The 21,448-nt window shown below is 36.0% G+C and overlaps 1 protein-coding gene across 11 annotated transcripts in view; it reads left to right on the forward strand.

The window, feature by feature from the left end:
- The window catches only part of LOC114364697 (sodium/hydrogen exchanger 9B2), a 50,829-nt gene that overhangs the window by 23,449 nt on the left and 5,932 nt on the right, over positions 1-21,448 (forward strand). For 4 of the 11 annotated variants that reach the window (XM_028320939.1, XM_028320944.1, XM_028320943.1 and 1 more), the window contains exons 2-10: positions 6,021-6,253; positions 15,800-15,894; positions 16,182-16,281; positions 16,499-16,647; positions 16,744-16,975; positions 17,056-17,225; positions 17,691-17,905; positions 18,744-18,915; positions 20,880-21,034. In XM_028320939.1, coding sequence (XP_028176740.1) covers positions 6,021-6,253; positions 15,800-15,894; positions 16,182-16,281; positions 16,499-16,647; positions 16,744-16,975; positions 17,056-17,225; positions 17,691-17,905; positions 18,744-18,915; positions 20,880-21,034 — 1,521 coding nt within the window. Of the gene's footprint in view, positions 1-4,914; positions 4,938-6,020; positions 6,254-11,211; positions 11,614-15,799; positions 15,895-16,181; positions 16,282-16,498; positions 16,648-16,743; positions 16,976-17,055; positions 17,226-17,690; positions 17,906-18,743; positions 18,916-20,879; positions 21,035-21,448 lie in introns of those variants that run through there. The other 7 variants (XM_028320940.1, XM_028320946.1, XM_028320942.1 and 4 more) reach the window with 5 other exon arrangements.

Consider the following 21,448-nt stretch of genomic DNA (forward strand, 5'->3'; position numbering starts at 1 on the left):
TAAGCAGCGTGTATCTTCGTTTCAATTTGATGCGGTTAACTATTATTACCAAATAAATATGTAGATGATGGTACCATAAATGCGTATTTATTGGCACGTTCTGCTTATCGTTCAAAATACTCATAACAATTCAATATTCATTGCAATTCTAATCCGTAAGCAATCAATTAGCAATATCCACGAATACTACAGGTGCGGCATAGCTACGCGTTAATTAATTTCTATGTATAATATTGTTTTGCCCAAGACGCTTAGGTGAAGACTTTTCTTGAAATAATCAAACATAAATCCTTTAAATAGACAATTTGAAATAAATATAACAAATTCACTAAGAAAAATTATAATAAAACTGAGAAGAAATACCTGAAAGGCAAATTTTCGATAAATTCTGAAAACTTTCATAGGTATTTCACCACACAACCCAACTTACACGGTAACTTCATTTTACTGTCAATCACATTTCTTGTGTAATCAGTGGGCTAATTCAAATGCATTTGTCGAGAGTAGAAATCGTCTGTCAAATAATTTTCTAGTAATCAATTTTGAACTGATTGTCAGGGTAATACAGTTGAAAATTGAATAACAAAGCCAGACTACGCCTAATGTCAGATCAGCCGATGGTAGATGCCAAATTTCCAATATCGCGTACGAAGACGGAGAACTTTGTCAATATAGTGGTACATAAGGGTCATAATTAGTGGATGCCGACGATTTTCGCGCTGTCATCTCAACGACTGCCCACCCTTGTCGTTAGAGCAGTCGACTGGATAGAAAGCATGGAATTAACATGGTGATTGATAAACTAGGTGCAAATAAGCATAGGTATTTTATAACCACAGAATGCTTTTTGCTTAAATTTGAAAATAAAGGATATTGTTCTGCGTCCATACATCGTTCGCCCCAAGACCCCCAAGCAATGAAATAATGATTTTTATATGTGAAATTACTTAACGATTGTCACCTTATACTCCACTAGCTTTTCGCTCGCGGCTTCGCGCGCGTGGCCTANAGCGATATATGGTATCCAGCGGCAATGGCAGTGCAAAATTTTGACAATGACTGTAGTTATCATACTTCGAGTTTGTCCATGGAGACGGCAAAAGTCCTTTAGTTGGCCATAAAGTAAACTTAACGGAAAATGTTACTTAATTGATACCGAGGCGCAACCTGGAAGCATTGCTAAGTGTGCTCCTCGTTACTGGTTCATCGTTCGTCATCGTCATTGTTCGTAAAAACCGGGTCGCGGCAGGCAAATAATAAAATTAGTCTTATGTCTTCTCCCTTATTAACTTCGATGGATAAATAGCTAAACCTCCTTGCGCGTAACTGACGTTTGTTGGAAAACCGATTTTTTCAGGCCATCGGATTTTAATTTCAAAAGTCATTGACCAATCCCAGTTCATATAATAACTATTATGACGTTTTCTATTGGCCAAAAGATTTAACTCTCTAAAAATCCGCGTGCAACCATATCCTGCTTAAATATTGTGCATTTTATTCAGCACAGATTAAACAAGCTAAATGACAAATAGAATAGATTGAAATGACAGATTGCACTTGAATTACCCTACAGGATTCAATCGCACCTGAAATATGTAGGTGCAAGCTGTGGGTCTAGACAAAGTGCAAATTATAATCGCAAACCAGTCGCAAAGTGGTCGAAAAGCCCCTTTTTTGTATGGAGTTTTGACGGATTCGATTTTCGATTCGATCAAAAAGTGCGTTTTGTCTAGGGGGGCTGTACTGCATGATGTAAATACAAACTTTATGATAGTAGAAAAAAAAGATCAATCTTTTATCTGTCAAAGGATGAAGTTTAATATTTACAATGAAAGTAGTAAAGTGTAGTAAATCCTTTTGACTTCATTGTTCTATTGACCGCCACTTACCCTACAAAACAGTTGTTTGGTAACTTCTTTCGGTGATTTTCGAAATTACAAACAACAATGTTTTAGAATGCTTTTTAACACTCCTTATGCTAATTACAAGTAGTTAAAACACACAATAGTTAACTAAACGAACCATTATGCACCAATGTGTACTATTCACATCGGTGACAATTGAAACAATATCTAGTCGTTGCAATATCGGCTAACAAGCTATTATCATATGACTTTAAATCACATGTGTGAATTATGTTAACCGCGTTAATTAGGAAAGTTAATGTGTGTAGTACATTTTCATTGTATTCATTTGAACTTTACAAAAGGCTTTTATTGAGCATAGAACTCAGTCAATGCCTCATGTTTATTGTAATCTTAAGCATGTGCTCTCTTTCGTAGTTCCTAAATAATATTATGTCAATAAGTTAACCTCTAAAGTTCCCTAGAGTCGTTTATTTATCTGTTGACGTCACAGATTATTGTCGGATGCAGCGTGGTCCAAATAGTCTGATGTACTTGACACGTCGGCGGACGCATACGTGCGTATCAGAATCAAACCTAAATGCGTGCGCAGTGCGTACAAACGGACAATCTTCGCGTGCCGCATGACACGCATTGTTATGGAATATGTTGTAAAAAACTTTCATAGGACTTCGATATTTATATCACTTTATTATATTGTTTTTTACTGTCTAAGTAAATTTTACATTGAATGGAGAGCCATAAAATTGTTTGTTAAATTATTAGTTTTAAATTGTTGAAAAGTTACAATTTATGTAAGATTACTAAGGCTGGGTTGCACCATCTTAATTTAACTTAGACAAACGTCAAAAATCTGTCAAAATCCATACAAAAAGCACCGGTTATCGTCAAAGTTACGGTCAAAGTTAGATGGTGCAACTCAGCCTAAGTAGTTAGTATGATAACAATAAACTAAATAGATGTTCGTATTAGGTCTAGATGCGTGCACCTGCGATCGAACTGGTGACCCTCGAAACAATACTTTCTAAAGTCTCATCAAAATCCGTTCAGTAATTTTTGCATTAAAAATGTACATTTATCCATCATCCATTATCACAAACTTTCATATTTACAATATTTACGATTTACTTTTCACAAAGATACACAACTGAACGCTTGGCTTCCTACATTTGGGCAGCAAACAATGCTGTGTAGTAAAATGATGAAGGGAATTCCAAATGTCATTGTCCTTTACTATTAATTAGAATGCCACAACAAACGGTACGTCACTGTTGTGATGGTTGGATGAGCGACCCAATAAGTTGTTAATCGCGGAGGCGCGTGGCGACCGGCGCACACGCACGCCCGCCATGATTGGTAACTCGTGGTCGCATCCTCGTGAGCGATCATGTGATTGTGATGAGACCACTTAAGCAAATAAACACGACGACTACTGACCGAGAACCACCACTGTCAACATTCGGACGCATTTACCCACTCAATTAAACAACGAGTGATAAAACATGCTGATTAACTAAGTTTATAGGCTCATTTTAAAGCATCATAAATATTTACAAAGGAAACTCTAGAACAGGTAATTAATGGAGATAATAGCGGAAACAAACTTTGAGCAAAGGAAAAGTTATTGAAAATGTAAAGACTAATACCGAGGAAAATATAATCTGCTTTATACCGTTTTTTACACCGGTAATTATTGAGAAATCGTATCGTAAACCCATTATTTATAACTCGCTTTCGACGCCATAACACGTAATGAAGGCAAAATTACTGCAGCAATGACTGTCATAATACCCATACTCGATAGCGTTTATTAATCGATAAATTATCTATTGAAGACACAAACTTTATAACATTAATTGAGATCGCTCTTGTTCACTATCTTACTCAAAGGATACATATCCATTCTGGCCTGGTAGCCAAATAAATAACCACATCCATCGGAAACAGCTGTGTCAGGGAATCCACTCGTTAATGGCTGCCTACTATACGCAATATAAATCAGGCAAAGTGCTTAGTGTGGTGGATAGAGGCTACGTAGACTAACATGGTTATTCTACATTACGTCTTGTAGTTGAAAGATAGATGGGTAAAATTGGTAGGTATAAGCTTCACAAACTCGAGAGCAAATTCTCCGTTGTAGAACATGTAAAAACGTAAGCATAAGCACATATCAGGCGTTATTTTATTTTCACAAGCTAAATTAAAGTAGTCCTTACAACTCCACACCCATTTCGGGTTCAAATTCAGTAACTGTTATTTAAATCAAATCAAGTACGAGGACCAAGTGATTTGATCGATCGGTAAAGACACATATAATGTAGGATCATTATTAGCACTAAAAAGCTCTCACTTACCCGCACTTTGTGTGTACATGCTTTAATCCACTATAATTTTGTTCTCACAATTGTAATTTGGTATGGAATGTTTAAATTTTAAAATGGAATGTTTATACATAGATTTATTTGCATGTTAAAATGTGCATACGTAAATTCCAATAAAAGGACCTTTGAATGAGATTTTTTTAATTTCATAAAAGTACGAGTATGTACTACAAATGACGCTACAATGAAAAAACGCTAACAAAACATTTGTTTCATTGTCTATTTGACGAATGAAGATACCCATTCTCAATGATTTAATAAAAAAAATTCATACGCACGCAATGCACTGTCTGTAGTGTCTGTATCAAAATGTTAGCACCTTGTCTTTTGCACAAAAGTGCTAATAGGATAAACACCAGTCTTGAATTATGATTTAATAACTCAATAAAAAACAAATACCTATAGCTGACGCGCTAACCAGTAGACGCGTCCCCTCTTACGTCACTGCAAATTAAGGCATCACTTAGATAGATGTCTGATAACTTAACACCGGTTTCGGGGCTGAAATTCAGTAGTCGTTCAGTTACGAGTTTGAAAGCGCGCGCGCAGCTTAGTTTCACTTTGACGCCTACCAACTCTACATTGCTCGAGCGGACACTTTAGGAGCAGCGATATTTATATGAAAGTGAATTTAATTTAACAACGCTGCTTTATTAAAAGTGCATAATAATCTAGGATTTTATTTTCATATGTAAGACAAAATATTTGTTTCACTTACTTTCTTATTTACATTTTATTTGTTGAAATTATTTACAAAATTCAAACAATCAAATAACAAAGCATATTTTTTCAATAAATTAATTTACAAATAATGAGTACTTACTTTCATAAAGTTTACGTTTTACCAAAAGACTTAGAACAGGAAATGCACTGACCCAAGATGACCTAGGCACGGTAATAATGTCATACAGTATTATAACTTCATTTAAACCGACGAAACGCGAGCTTTCCTTCGAATTTCAAATCTCGGGACGCGGTCGAAATCCAAAAGTTAGGGTTAGGGGTGTCGCGAATGTGCCGAACGGACGTCGATGGCCTAGCTAGTGTTGAAAATGACTAAGGTGATTGAATTTGACTACCGTCATTTACGGACAAATTTGTCAAAACAAGTTATTAACAGTCAAAAATGGTCATTTTCAGTCAGTTTGATTTGAAATAAAAATTATATAGTATTAAACCAGCTTTTGCCCACGACTTCATCCGCCTGAAATTAAAGTAACAGGTCATTAAGTACTCATTATGATTAGTAGATTCAAAATTATTTTAGTACCTACATTTTTTTAAATTAAATCTACTAACACAAAACAACACGCATTTTTATCCTATTCCATTCACAAAGTATTTTGTTTGTCTAAATAAAAAAAAATACTATCACAAAACTAGATAGAAATTCTAAGTAGACAGATGTAATTAGAATGGGTACTGTACGTGGGCAGCCCTATCGCATGTTGTCATACCGTGACGTACCACGGGGCTGTTGACATTTATTTCAAAAATATGGCCGAGTTGGAATACTGTATAGATAGTATTACCGTGACCTAGGTGTAGGGCTATTACATGTCTGTACAAACTTGATGTCTATAGAAATTAAATTTTCAAATCGCACGTGAGAAATTTAATGATAGGTAGGCATTAACCTATCATTAAATTTCTCACGTGCGTCTTGTAAAATGCAACAAAGATTAAGACAGAAATTCAGACAACAGTCTCAATTAAATTAAATGAAGATCGAAATAATAACAATTATCAAATAATTTTATATTTACTTTTCCAGGTCCGCAAAACAAGCGTCCGAATGACTGCGATAAAGGAATACCCCTTCGACCTGAGTGATCTCCAGAATCAGACGAAAGAAGAGGAGAAGCGGAAGAGTTCCACTCTTGCGCCGGCATTGCCCGAACCTCCGCAGTACACCTCGATTCGCTCGCCCACGCCGGACGGCAAACGAAAAGTCTCCATCATGGCCGATGAATCTAGCAAGGACCGGGAAAACCTGCCTTCTGAAAGGTAATGTGCGTTAGGTGTTTTTTACATTGGTCAATCTACGAGTAATAGACCATAGACATAGACCATAGAGTATGGGAGCAGATTATATTTAAAAATTCAATGAACCTACAGGATATGGGATTCCTAAGCGGACCACCCATTTAGACAAAATAATAATAATAATGAAAAATTAGGGCGCACGTATTTAGGGCGGATTTTCATTAAAGATTAGTAAAACTTAACTTTTTTATCATCATATCATCTGATTTGTGACAAACATGCCGCCGATAGTACAATTTTACCATTTTACTCTGTAAAGAGAGTTTGCGAGTGATTTGTACTAAATAAATAGAAAGATAAGTGGGCTCATTTCTATGCAATCAATGATCCGATCAAACTTTATTTAAATGCAATATTTTCTGTTGAGAAAAACAACATTATCAGTCACAATCAAGAGCCTTGAGATTTGACAGCTGATCAGTGATTTGGCTTACGATAAATCGAGAATGAATAGATAGGATCATTGTATAACATATCTATTTATTATTTTATTTGAGTACTTTTTTTTACCTTACGATGTTACCTAAGATTTTACTGGCTGGGTGAGAAAAACATGACGTGATTATTATTTCACGATACAAAAGTAACTTTGCTAAATAATGCATTCAAAAATAAAGTTTCGTTCGTTCGTTCGTTCGTTTCAGCCAAATGACGTCCACTGCTGGACAAAGGCCTCCCCCAAGGTTTTCCACAATGTCCACAAAATCATGTCTAATGTCCGTGTTGCACCCACTCCTCTGAAGGTTGGAGACTCTACACTCGAAGTTGTCGACAATTATGTATACCTGGGACAAACAGTCCAGTTAGGTAGGTCCAACTTCGAGAAAGAGGTCAATCGTCGAATCCAAAGTTTATAATATACAAAATAATTCACTATCATCATCACAGAAATAAATTCGCGCGTAATTTACATTATGACCCACACAAAATGGTTCGTTAAAATTGTTTCAATCATTTACCTGTTCAAAAAATTAGTTTCTTTATGTTTTTATTTTTATAATCTTTTACTATATTTTATTATTATATTATTTAGTTTGTTGCCTTATGCCAATTTATACTCTGTTTGTTGTATCCTTGAAACTTGTTGCTTTATCGTGCGAGAAGGCGCTACCGCTAGCGTTGAAGTCTTTTATATGCGTTGTCTGACTAATCAGCAGATAAGTAATAAATATTTTTATGATTGGTTTTATGCGTGTTAAGAAAGCTAGTTAACTTTTAAAATCAATAAAATGTTGGATGCTATACCGTAGTATAATTTTTCATTGTTATTATGAAAGCAATTCTTTCTATTTGAATTAAGAGGTTCTATTTACAACATCATGAATAACTCAGCAATAAATAACCTATTCGACTAAACTGAATATTAGAGGTACCTAATTATTTTAATATCGATCAGCGACTTGAAATAGTTGTATGAAAAATGTACCTATAGAAGTTATTTTCGTAGTTAAAAAGATCAGTCGCTTGCTAATAAGTACATATTTATTTCTAGAGACTTATTAACCGTGTCTTAATTAAAATTAAATTAGCGACACTGATAAGCTGAAAATTTCAAATACCAAACAATATTAAATTCGTGTACGAGTAATATAAATTTTCTTGATTTTTCTTACATTGCGTAGGTAATTTAATACACATACATAACATTAATAACTGCGATCTCAACAACACTAGCTGTCACAACAATTTCTATGAGTAGTGTTTCCAATGAGTTGATAACATATGCAAGCATTGGCCTCTTAATTACCAGCCTAGGTATTACCCATGATTTATTACTAAGAAATGCGAAAAATAATCATTTGTAAAGGCTAAAACTATTATCACGAAAGGTTAAATTAAAGTGTAGAAATATATTTAAAATAGACATGACTAAAATACTAAATAAAATAGAGTAAAATAGAAAAAAAAAAAAAAGCTTGTACGCTAAGGCTGTGTTGCACCACCATACTTATTAGTAACTGCATCTTACTTAAAAATTAGCGGAACGTCCTGCTAATCGCCAATCTGCAACGGTAGTATCGTACACAACGTATGAGCAGCCATATGAGTCATAAATGTGTGATTGCGAAGCCTCCTTAGCAGTATTCCTTTCACTATATAACGAACCGTTTAATGTAATAGCTATAGTAAATCTTTCGAGCCCATCACGTGACTGATATTTTGTGAAAGGCATAGCTCAACGTCCAATTGAGAATGATCTCTAGTAGTCCAGTAAAAACCTTACAGTGCCTTTAAAGGTTAGGTCACATAATGTGGTCGTTAGAGCAATAAATATCTATGTACATACACATCGCATAACAAGGGTATCGCAATGTCATAGATTGTATAGACAGATCACGTGCTTATTTAGGCCATCGGAAAAATATCATGATTAATATCTACTATTGAGTATTGTGTTCATCGCGTAACATTAATTTTCCATTGTCACATTTCAATGGATACAGTATGCAGAATGACTTTGCAGATAACTGATCAGCTACTATAAATAGAGAAACATATGACGGCTGAATGCATTCATCGATTAATAAGTTCAAAGGAACAGTTTAAAATCATGTATTTTTTAAGAGACAGAGTCCCTCTCAGAAAGCCACAATATTCCGAATTCCACTGTTTCTCGCTCAATGTTATATTGTTTAAAACAAATAAAAAATAATAATTACTTTTTTTAAAGATTAAAAGACCCAAAGGAAAGCGTGTGAGAAATCCTTATTTTCTATCCTTTTATTCGTTATTTTCATCGCCCTTTCTCAAGAAAAGTCTTTGTTACACAATGTGTTAGTAAAACGGCAAGACACACATACTCGTGTGCATTATTTTACTATACGTACCGCACTTGACCGATAGTGAAGAAAATATCAACAAAATAATGAATCTGTGATCATTAAAATACGATAAATACAAATCACATTCAATAAAATCAATAATAATTGTTTTGTATGAATTTTAGTGCATTGGTACTAATCAATTTTACTATCGTTACAAAGATATGAAAATATTAAATTATATACAAAATATTCGTACAAGTACCCTACATTATATCTATTTGATTTTAAAAATTAAAGTACTAAACAATCGAGAAACAATCACATCATACGGTAGCATTTCAGCTTCCGCATGCGGCGCTCAACATGCGCTGCTGTAGTATGATTAGTAACCGATAACCCATATTATATCGCGTAAACTGCACAGTTTAATTAGTTCGTATTTTAACACACCAAAAATAGTCATGGAGACACAAAGATTCTGTAACGAAAAACTTGTACAATGACTTCATGTAAAAAATAAGCGAAGATTTACATATTTTTTATCTCGGCACTTTAACTGGAATTTTGCAGGTACGGCTTAATAGGACAGAGCTACCAGCGTGTTTTGAATATTAGAGAACAATAGATCACATGACTACGTTGTCCTATTCACAATTCGGACGCCAAATACCGAACATTGAGTACATTATTAGTCACAGACATTGTGAATGTATGGTTGTGTACTCGTGCTTGGGTTAAACGATATTTATTGTAAATTGTGACATTTACATCGCTCATTTCATAAAATCATAATTACTGCTCTGCCTCTTTGGATTTCGTAATTCCGAACGTGATTATTATGCGAAATACGCCTTAGTAAAGTTGTCTCGAATAAATCTTTGTTTGTAGCTATTAATAGAAGTTACATAAGCAATTTCAAAAAATAATACTTAGCAGTTCGATTTTTTCAAGTTGTTTATTTAAAAACTCTAAAAATAATACTTACTTGCAAATTGGGAAAAGTTCAAGATCAAAAAATAAAATAAAATTATAGCAGACGCAATAAAGTTGCTTATGATCTAGATAATTAAAAGCAAATGTCGAGTGTTAAGTGTGTTAGATACAACCAAAATATTCGCTCCTAGGATCTAACTAATGCATCGAAGAATTTTATTGACATAGAAAATACAGTAGGTAACTCTAGATTAGGTAATTACCTACTTGGTGGAACCTACTTAGAATTCCTAAAAAAATTATGAAGCCTGTTTTTAGCATTCGGCTAGCAGTCCGAGTATTTTTAGACCGGTTTCGTTTACTGCTTTTTAAGTTTAAAGACACTTACCTAATTTAAATAAAAGCTTCTTTGTACAGGGTGCTTTGCAAACTGTTCACTTCGTTCAGAATCAGTTAACTTAATCGATTTACGTAAAGAAAACTTTTTTTTTCATATTTAATTATTTTTATCCGCTGCGCGCCGTTTCAAAATTGCCACGCGTGGATAATTTATTTACTTTCTTCACAACACATAATTACCTGCAAATTAGAGTAATATTTTAGGTAAATTTAGAGACAATAATGACTTAGTACTCGTAGAAGAGAAGCAGATAATGGTGAAAAAAATTGTAGAGCTTCAACAGTACGCGACAACTACGGTAGAGCATGTACGACGTGCAGCGTGCTACGTACGAGTACGTAAGCTTAACCGGCAAAAGCTTCTTTTCATGCGTTCGTAGTCTTCTTCTTATAAGTTCATGACAGATTTGATTTTGTAATTATATTTTTATATTTAATTTTAAATTGAAGTATTTCATTTAAAATTAAAGTTATTACGTTACGCATTTTTATTCTCAATAAATAATGCGGAGATTCTAAGGATTTTTTGCACGTCATGTGATTTTATGGTTAGCCTAACGTATTTTTAGTAACTAGGTGCCGGGTCAGTAGAACGAATTGTCAACGGAATATTTTTTGCGAGTCAAGTTTAGCAAACCACATGGAGCCGATGTTTTTAATCGTCTGGCTTATATGTATCGAAACGTGCGGATAGATCGGAGGGTGAGGGCTGAGCGGGCGGCGCGGGCGCAGCTGTTATACGAGCGTTGTTTGAGATGTCCGCGACGATATTATAAACACGGCGCGACATCGCGGCTCATTCAGCCAGTCGTCACCTAGTTACCGTCACGGCAACTCGCCCCCAGGCAATGGTTAATGCGTTTCTATGGGCTTGCTGTTGGGCTTGAAAGACCTTTTTGTACGACGGCCAATGACCGGCCCGCCGGCCGGCGAAATTGAACGCACCGAGGCAGTCACGTGCCCGGGGTGAGGCGAGGCGGGCGGCTCAGTCGCAGCCAAACCTTCTCTTATAAGATGCACATTCGCCTTCGCATAGGTGTGGAGCGTGCTGGGCCGAGCGGCATGCCCCCGCGCAACTTATTCCTCGAACTTGCTCGCTGACTTTATAGTGAATAACCCTACCAGAGGGCCATGTAGGATGTCGCACAGCAGCCTCAGTTGTCACTACGACAGCTACCTTCCATCAGATTCATCCCTCGAAACAGACGCACTCAACCGGCATTGGTGAGTTTATTTATATTTTCCTCTACCGTTATTTAGCCTGAAAAATTATAATTTTGCCTCATTTGGTGCTAATTTTAATTTCAGACTAGGTAATGAAATAATTTACCGTAAATATGTTATACATTATTTACCAAGCATATGTTAAATAACAAAGATCTAACCTCAAATGCAGGCGTGTGAAGAATCATGAAAAATAACTAAGTTGAAATGTCCTTAAACCGTGTTTCAGTAGGTAATTAAATTAAATTAAAACCATCAAATTAGCGCGTGGCAGACTTGTAGGTTAAAATAAATATTTTGTATAAAAACGCAACAACTGGAGCTTTAATTGGTTCGTTAAATAGATTAAATAATGGATTGTGGCCGTTATCAAATTAAACGAATCGGTCCTCCACGCGGTAATCGCTACCAATTTTCTGTATTATCCAAAGTACAAATATTGAAGGTGCCAGTAACCAGTGTACAAAAGATTTGTGTCTGTCATCTTTGGATACAAATGTCCATTACTTGTCAGTTGCGTGTGACGCGTTTCTTTTGATTTAACCACGCAAATATGGTAATCTGATTCAATATCACAAATGTCACTCTCAAGACCAGCGACATAGCGGCTTCTACATAAAAAGATATATGACCTGAATGATTCACAATAGAGTTTGTTTTGCCACCTCACCACGCTGTTCGGCTTATCATCTTAATCACATTTAACGGAGCGTATCAAACTTGCCATACCATAAACATTCCCATTGTAAAGCATAGGTACATACATATTAACCATATCGTCTGAATAAGCAATGTCAAGAATATATTTGTTGATATTATTGCCTTTGCTACAGGATTGGGAATCAGTTTCATGAAATAAATTTCCTTGTTTCCGTCACCATTAATATATTAATAGCATTAGCATGTTACGACTTTTATTTGTACCTAACTACTCAGCCATGACATTTATAGTAGTAGTAGTCCATGAGAGAGTTCTATGTAACTATGTGCCCGTAACTTCGCCTGCGTAAAATAAAATTACTATCAGTAATAAATTTAGTTCTTCAAGGTTTCATCTATCTCCCAACTAAATGCCAATTTACATCAAAATCATAGCCATAAGAAGGTCATAACCATTAAAATGTAAGCAAAATACTCACCTCTCACTTAAGGGATGATTTTCAGAATCGTTGAAACATTATTTATTACCTAACTTAACAAAAGCGAGGTTTATGAGGTTTCATATCCTTAACTTGAAAAATAAGTTTTGTACCGAATGTACATCCCTTATATTATTATAAATTTTCAGTGTTTTTGTGATAGCTAGGTCACCTATAATCTTTATATCAAAATTAAGAAATCCCAGTAGCTTAATAGCGCAACAAACAATTGTTGCGCGCGTGAACATTATGCATTACCGAGGAGTGTCCCGCCACGCACACATTTATTAACCCATCCATCACAAGCTGCAAATACATGAAACCCATCCGAAAGGTGAGCCAAAAGAACTCACCTGATGACCTCCAAGTAACATGTGTTTACCTTAAAACAATGTACGTCTTTCTTTTCACAATAATACAGACTTGCACACACGTGTTAGCATTTCACTATAATGTACTTCTTTATCAGCAAAAATAATCATGTTGTGACAGCTTGTGTTACGTCAGATTACATGCGTTACTATTTTCATATTAGTCATAATAATTATGAATGAAAAATGCTGATGCAACAAACTCATTTTGGCCTTAAGTGTCACTCGCATTGGCGAGAAAAATTAACAGCTGGTCAAACTAGTCAGCTGCTGACGGTTGGCGAAATTCGCGTTATATAATTTTGTCACTGAAAATCCAGTAATGATCTTAAGATTCACAAAAACAGGTACAACTGAGCAATAAATACGTCTATACTGGCAAAAATTGAGCTTTAAAAGCTAATATAAAACTTCGTTCAGCAGCTTGTCCTTTGCAAACCCAGAGTCACTAAATATTCTACAACTCAAAGCTTAAACTGCAGCATAACCATATCGCTATATTCAATGATTGTTTATTGTAAATTAATGACATGTTTGTTAAAAACATGGCATGTGTGGACTGCGAGTCGAAAACGCAAACTGTGACTGAAAATAATGAGCTCGTCACAAAATCATTTTTCTATGAACGTTTGAAGTTCGTAACAAAGCTATTGAAAAACAACGTGTAGTGAAATGTGATGAAAACCGAGACAGCATCGCGCAAACGCAACACAATGAGCCATGTCAGCACGTCTGAACATTTTTTCAGGAAGTTATGTTCAAATGTAGACAATGGCCATAGAATCTCGTTGATCACCATGAATATCCATTGTAGTGATGTTGTTTGGCTTGTTTGTGGGTTAATAACAATAACTAAGCTTACCAATACCCGCTACCCAAGTTGTCCCTGACAAGCTGACAAATATTTACGTTATAAAGAGCTTTCTGCTAATTACAAGGTTTTAGTTTTGTTTGTCTATCCTATCCTACTTCCTACTAATATTATAAATGCGAAAGTTGGGATGTCTGGATGTTTGTTACTCTTTCACGCAAAAACCGCTGAATGGATTTTGAGGAAACTTTAAAGTATTGTTGTTTATAACCCAGAATAACATATAGGCTATAATTTATGACGATCTGTGACGAACTAAATTTCACGCGGGTGAAGCCGCGGGCAAAAGCTAGTTTGAAATAAAATAATAATACCTACGTAACTCCCATGCCGTTTGAAACATTGGAAAGGTCAGTTCAGGTAATTTCTTTCCCAGCTCGTTTGAAGTTAAGCAACAACATTTAATTTTAAATTCGCCGATATAAAACTGTGAATAGTGAATATTGAATACTTATTATACAAACAGTCAATTAATTGATACAATCCATTGAGTAGTGCTTACCTTGACGATGTTACATTCATTACCATACGACTCTTGTACTACACGTAGGTATTTGGTAAATAAATTAAATATATAGTTACAGAAATAATACACTACTGGTATAAATTTTAACGCACATTTAAATAATTCATATTATTATCATTTATGACAAAAATGACACTACTGGCTTAAGTTATACCGGCTCGTAAGTTACTCGTGAGTTAGCAGTAACATTTGCTACTTATATAGAAATGCGAAACTATATTTTTTCTGAAATCATGTAGATAGTAAATAAGTACGTTTTCAGCATCTGAAAAAGGATTGTGGGAAATATGACCACTTTTTCGTTTTAATAATTAGTATTTTAAAACAGTTCAATCGCTATCAATTCAGTAAATTGGTACATAACTATTTCCAGTAATAAATAGGTCAATAACCAAGATTTTCATACCAGTCAATCTGTAAACTTAAATAACTTTTCCCGGAAAAATACTGAGCTTGAAAAATTGCTAACTATTATAATAGCAGTCTAGCACTTAATAAAGTCACATTAACCTTAAAAGCTAGTCCCAGGTAATTGAAATCATTTATCTACCCTTGAAAATATAGTTGCTGGTGCGACGTGCGGTATGACATGCCTGTATTTATCGAGCAGCTATTAGCAAAGAAAAATAATAAATAAAAGGTCAATACAAAACGTTCTATATCATATACTCGTATTATTTATTTTATGACTCGACATAAATAACAATAAATATAATTATTACCTCCATGTATGTGCTACTATACCTGTTGTTCTAACAGATCAAGTAGTATTTAATATGCATGTGAGAAAATTATGAAGTCGGTGAACCTTACAACAGCGACTTGAAGATTTGTGATGTTATCACAAAAAACTTAAACTGTCGTTAAACACGTGTTTAAAATGACATTTCCATGCTAAATGTCAATTTAAACAAGTGGGCAACACCCGTTTAGCTTTTTGTAATAAGGCCTATTTCTAAAATTATATTTACCTAGTCTGTAAGCAGGCCTTTAATGTTTTTTGTTTTTTTTTATTTATAATTTTACAACTAAGTAGGCTATGAGTAAATAAAACAATTGAATTTGTAGGTGATCCCAGTTACAAATTCCACGAATGAATTAAATCGTGTTTTGTTTCGTTAATCTATTATATTAGTTTTTTGCCACTATTTGAGACAGCTGATCGAAATCTCGATACCTTTCACAGTAGTAATTATTTTTCCGACCCCTGAAGCATTAGCTTAAATTGTGATTAATGTTTATTTCATCATCGGTTTTATTTAAAAAATACCTCTCCCAGCAGGAATGGACGCGTATCAGCACAAGCGGAAGGACCCTCGCGTCGCAAAAGCAACCTCCACAATGCCATGGCAGCAGAAATGGACACCTCATGGGGTAAGTAGATTTCTCAATATTTAATTTTAGAGATTATTACTTGTAGATCTTCTGAATTATGAAATACCTAATTTGCGATATATAACAATCGCCTGATCGATATAATGAAGCATTAACCATTATAAAATATTCAGACTTAATAATAAAGTGAACTTCAATAATGTAATTTAAAAATGTCATGAACAAACACACATGGTGCCCGAAGCCAGGTGTTGATTCACATGGATAATTTCATCGATCAAAGTTGAGCAACATTGACCGACATAACATTCGTTTCTTATCCACAGACCGACCTGCACACATCGAGGGCAGGTATAAGAAATACTCAACGACTTCTTCTATATACTCCAAGAAGGCACTGTCACAGCAGAGCGAACACGTGGAAAGGTGAGACATTTAAACTTTCCGTTGTTTACTTCGCACTGGGACCAATTTGTAATTCAACCCTGATCAAATTCGCGGCAATTCCTTTAGTATGGGATAGTGGAACTTTTGTTTTTTCCATTCCACATGGGTATATCATATCAAGAAAGAAAGAAGATATCATATATCTACATCTAATGGCCACCCTTTAACACGTCTAAACTTACATTTTTTTTTTCAGATCGTGGTGGTACGCTTGTTGTGCAAAGTGTCATCAAGAAGACTCCGGGATTCCCTCGTGGGAGCCTCGCAACTGGCAAAGAATATGCCCCTATCCTCTATGTCCTTCTTACAGACAATTTGCACAGACACTCTCTGTGTTCATCATAGGTAATTATCAGTTCACTTGTATAGTCAAGAGATACTAATTTGGACTATTCGCGTCATCATACTTCATTCCACTAAATATTTTTTCTTTTTTATTAGGAATACTGGTATGGTTAATAGTATGGATCGTGATGGGAGATACAGTCGCGCCCGGCGGCCAGTTGTTCACACTAGCGGTGCTGACCATCGCGGCGCACTTCGGCGGCTGGCTCATGCTGAAGGTCACGACGCTCCCGGCTCTAATAGGGATGTTAATAGTCGGCATAATACTGAAGAACGTAGGGTTTGTCAACTTTGACAAAGATTATATGAAAGTCTGTTCTATTATCAGGTACGTTAGGCCCATTACAGCAATAATTGTACAATTTGTTCATCATTAAGAACTATTTTAACGATGATATTTGTTTTCAGGAAAATTGCTTTAACTATAATTTTAACTCGAGCGGGCCTGGATTTGGACCCGCATGCGATGAAGAAATTCTTCTTAACTGTAATCAAGCTAGCGTTGGTGCCGTGGACTTTTGAATTCGTACTGTCTGCGGTCTTGTCTCACTACATCTTTAGCTTACCCTGGGATTGGTGTAAGTATTCATTTGTGATTCGTTCGTTTCAGCCGAATGACGTCCACTGCTGGACAAAGGCCTCCCAAGGATTTCCACAAAGACCGGTCCTGCGCCGCTCGCATCCAGGCACCTCCCGCGACCTTTACCAGATCGTCAGTCCACCTAGGGGGAGGCCATTCATTTGTGATAAATTAGTAAATAATCAAAACTCATTCATGGCGTGAGTCTGCGTCAAACATGCTTGTGCTACTCGTTACGCTACTGACAATAGATTTCAAAGAAAAAAATTAAAAGCCAACTATCCGCATGATTTTGTTCAGTTTTTGCAGCTACTTTCCAACAAAATAAAACGGATCGTGATTATACCATCATCATGCAAAATAATATTTGATACATAGCTACGAGTATATACCAGTAGAAACATCATAAACTCGCAATTGTGATGACAGCAATGGAATATGTAAATGTTTGTTTGTGTTGCAGCTTTCCTCTTGGGTGCCATTGTTGCGGCGGTGTCGCCCGCGGTGATTGTGCCGTGCCTATTCCGGCTGCGAGGCAAGGGATACGGGGTCTCCAAGGGCATCCCGACGCTCGTGCTGGCCGTGTCAGGCATCGACGATGCCGCCAGTGTGGCCATCTTTGGCATCGTCTCTTCACTTATGTTCTCAACCTCCTCGCTTACTATGAATATCATTCAAGTAAGTGTCTGAACCGCTGTAATCGTCTATAAGTATCATAGTAAGATAAGATCTACATTTTGTCTAAACGTCCTTGGTTATTTGCCTATTTGTAGTTTATAAAAATTGGCATATAATTTGAGAAAAAACTTGCAACTCCTGTTTGGTCTGTCCTACACGGATACACGAAAGTGTGATAATAACCAGATTGCAAAATTATACATGCAGATAATGTTAAAAGTTTGTATCACGATTTAGCATGAATACCTAATACAATAATTGTTATTAATCTTTCTTACATCAATATCGCTGTTAACTGCATTCAGATACAATTTGCAATCGCCAAATTATCTTAATTGCGATGTTGTTTATAGTAAAAGTTGTTGAACTTTTTACGCAATTTCAAGGATTTATTTAAGATGAAATAATAGACCTATTAGAAGTGCTTGCGTGTTTTTTCACAAATTGCAAATCTAAAAATAAGAATCCTTGAGCATATCGGTAATCAATATCCTAGTTATAATATTAGTTCTATGGGTTCAAATGTGGACCAGTAAGTAACGTAGTTCTGTTACACTTGTTTTACTACTTTCTCATGTGACTTTATTTACGACTTAACAGTAAAACAACTTTCATTATAACCAATGATGGATTACATCACCTGAAAACCTCTTCATCTATTAAAAATAGACTTTGCCACCTCCTAACCCTTACTGCGAATTTTACACTCATCTGATTATACATTAATCGTAGTGACGTTATACATAAGTACCTAACCAATGACTTTTTATCATTAAAGTTTATCATTAATTATTATTTTATTTATTAAAAGATATTCATAAAGATTTCTTTGTTCTAGGGTCCTCTTAGTATTATCGTTGGTATAGTGGTCGGTGTAATCTGCGGATATCTACTGAAATTCGTTCCGGAGAGGAATGACGCGTTCCTGGTGCCTCTTCGAGTATTGTTGCTCCTTGCTGGAGGCCTCTTCTTTGTGCTCGGCTCGGAGGAAGTCGGCTGGGGTGGCGCTGGTGAGTACAATATCATCATCATCAGGTCATATAGTCTCCACTGCAGAAGCGTGCTGCAGGGTCGTGACCCTCTCTAATTTACCAGAAGCAAATTAAGGATTTGGCCTACACATACCTACCACTATAATCCGGGCGTTTTCAAGGCGAGAGTGAATAGGCACTTACAAGGCAGATATGTACCATCCTAGACTGCAACAGGTGCGATTGCGGTCAAATACCTGCCTTGTCTAGTATAAAAAAAAATCAGATGACCCGTCTGCTCGTTTGCCTCCTGTCACATAAAAAAAACACTCCCCACCCTGGCCAGACGGGTTGGGGAGGCGTAGTAGTTCAATATCAACCTCATCATAAATTCGCATTCCTACCTTGACCTACGAGTACAACTGGGTCAGACAGATCAATATCAATTACACAATAATTGATCGTGTAATAGTTGTAGGAAAAATCAGCTAGATATGAGGTTATTAGCCGATTCTACTCATTTGTCGTAACAGACAGTATAGTGGTAGTATAGTGGTTCGTAACAGACACTATGCCGAGGTCGCGGGTTCGTTTCCCGCACAGTGTGCATTGGTAAACATGTTAGTTTGTATTGGTCTGTGTTTCTATCTATAACTAGCTTTCCGCCCGCGTGGAATTTTTCGGTTTTTTATATAGCCTATGACACTCAGCAATAATGTGGCTTTATATTGGTGAAAGAATTTTTAAAATCGATTCAGTAGATCCCGAGATCACCCCTTACAATTTAACAAATATACAAACACTCAAACTTTACCTCTTTATAATATTAGTATAAATAAGTATAACTTTATGCAAAAAACTATTTAAGTATGTTTTTACTCAAGTACAAGCTTTGCTTAGTTTGGGACTAGTCCCAGACTCTAGTGTCACAGTGTAAAAATGTCTAAGAACATTTATTTGTGTACGTCTTTTTGCACTAAACCACTGCAATATCAAGGAAATTCTATTACTCGTATGAAAATTGGTCAAACTGTGTAGACTTAAAAAAAATGTGCTAAATAATAGATTTAGGTATAGCGCATACGTATGTATACGCTCGAAAACATTTACATTAGGTACATTACATTGATTAAACTAATAATACAATTTTGTAGGAAGGTTATTATTACAGATGTATGAAAATGAGTAAATACTGAAGTCGCGTCATAGTTAATACATATTCATTTGTAAAAAATCAATGGCATGGAGGCCTTGTGTTCTTCTGATGGGTAATTAAACTATAAACCCGACCGCGGAGTAACGTAGAGCACCCACTACGCAGAATTTACAAACAGATATCCACGTTCGTACTAACAATCGTAAAAACTTGGCCGTGTGTAGTCAATAGCTTCGGATAATTGTTTTTCCGTCGTACACTAGCGGTTCGCTTTCTCCTGAACAATGCCTTGTTATAAGTAAATGTATCGAGACGCAATAAAACAACAGAGAAACAATGTTGACTGAAAATTCCATTCCCATCGTTTTTAGTTACGCCAACAGTAAATATTTTGGGGAAGCAAGACGTGCATTGGATCGTTTGATAAAACAAGCATCCTTCTCAATGTTTAGGGTTTGACTTTGATATAAGATGTCTGTTATGTTACCTGAAAACTATCTGTAAAGTTAACGGTAGAGTTGTCATTGCGACCAAAAAACTGTACCTTATGAATGTTCAGAAAAATATTAGTTGACGTTAAAAATCATTAAAGTATAGGACTACTAGTATTTATCTTAAGTAATTTTAAGGATATGCTGGCCTTCTTTAAGTCTTAAGCTGCCTGCCTACCAGATTCGAGTAAAAAGAGCTTGAAATCTCTGCTTCCTTGCTCCAATTAGTTAACTTTAGTTAAGTCCGCTCTTCTTCTTTCCATTCGGTGGACAGGCAGTCTTATCTGTCGTTCAAAAGATGGTTAACTGGTGACTCAAGTAGATAATTACTTAGACGTCTCGTTCATTTTTTTCAGGGCCACTGGCCATCATCGCTTTTGCGTTCGTGGCGTGCAAGAACTGGGCGGACCTGGGCTGGGAGCTGGAAGACAACCCAGTCGCGACAGCCTTTGAGATCTTCTGGATGTTCTTCGAGCCCATGCTGTTCTCAATCACCGGCGCTCAAGTCGTTGTAAGTATAAGTGCAAATACATGCATGAAGCCACCATAGCCGAACGGTGAAGGGGTCGGACTGGCCGACTCGTGATGCGGGGAACGCAGGTTCGGTCCCCGCCGTCGCTCGACTATTGTGGTGAGTGAGCTCACTCGTGACAATGTTTAGCTTAGTACGAGGGGCTAACGTGGCTATTAGTAATTTATGCAATAACAAAGCACTAATAAAATCTTTATAAAAAAAAATTAGCAAAGACTCTGCTCATAATCGTACACAGAAAAAAATAATAAAAGTAGATGTGCAATAATTCAATGACATTTAGACTGAGTGTGATTGACCTCGTCCTTTTTTCCTCGTCTGATTTGCACACCGGTACAGTTTCCGGTAGATACTCGTATGTACTCGTAAAAGCGTTAATTAGAAGTGACTTCT

Source organism: Ostrinia furnacalis, unplaced genomic scaffold (genome assembly GCF_004193835.3).
Source record: "Ostrinia furnacalis isolate ACB-3 unplaced genomic scaffold, ASM419383v2 OfSCF7464, whole genome shotgun sequence".
In the NCBI taxonomy this organism is placed as follows: domain Eukaryota; kingdom Metazoa; phylum Arthropoda; class Insecta; order Lepidoptera; family Crambidae; genus Ostrinia; species Ostrinia furnacalis.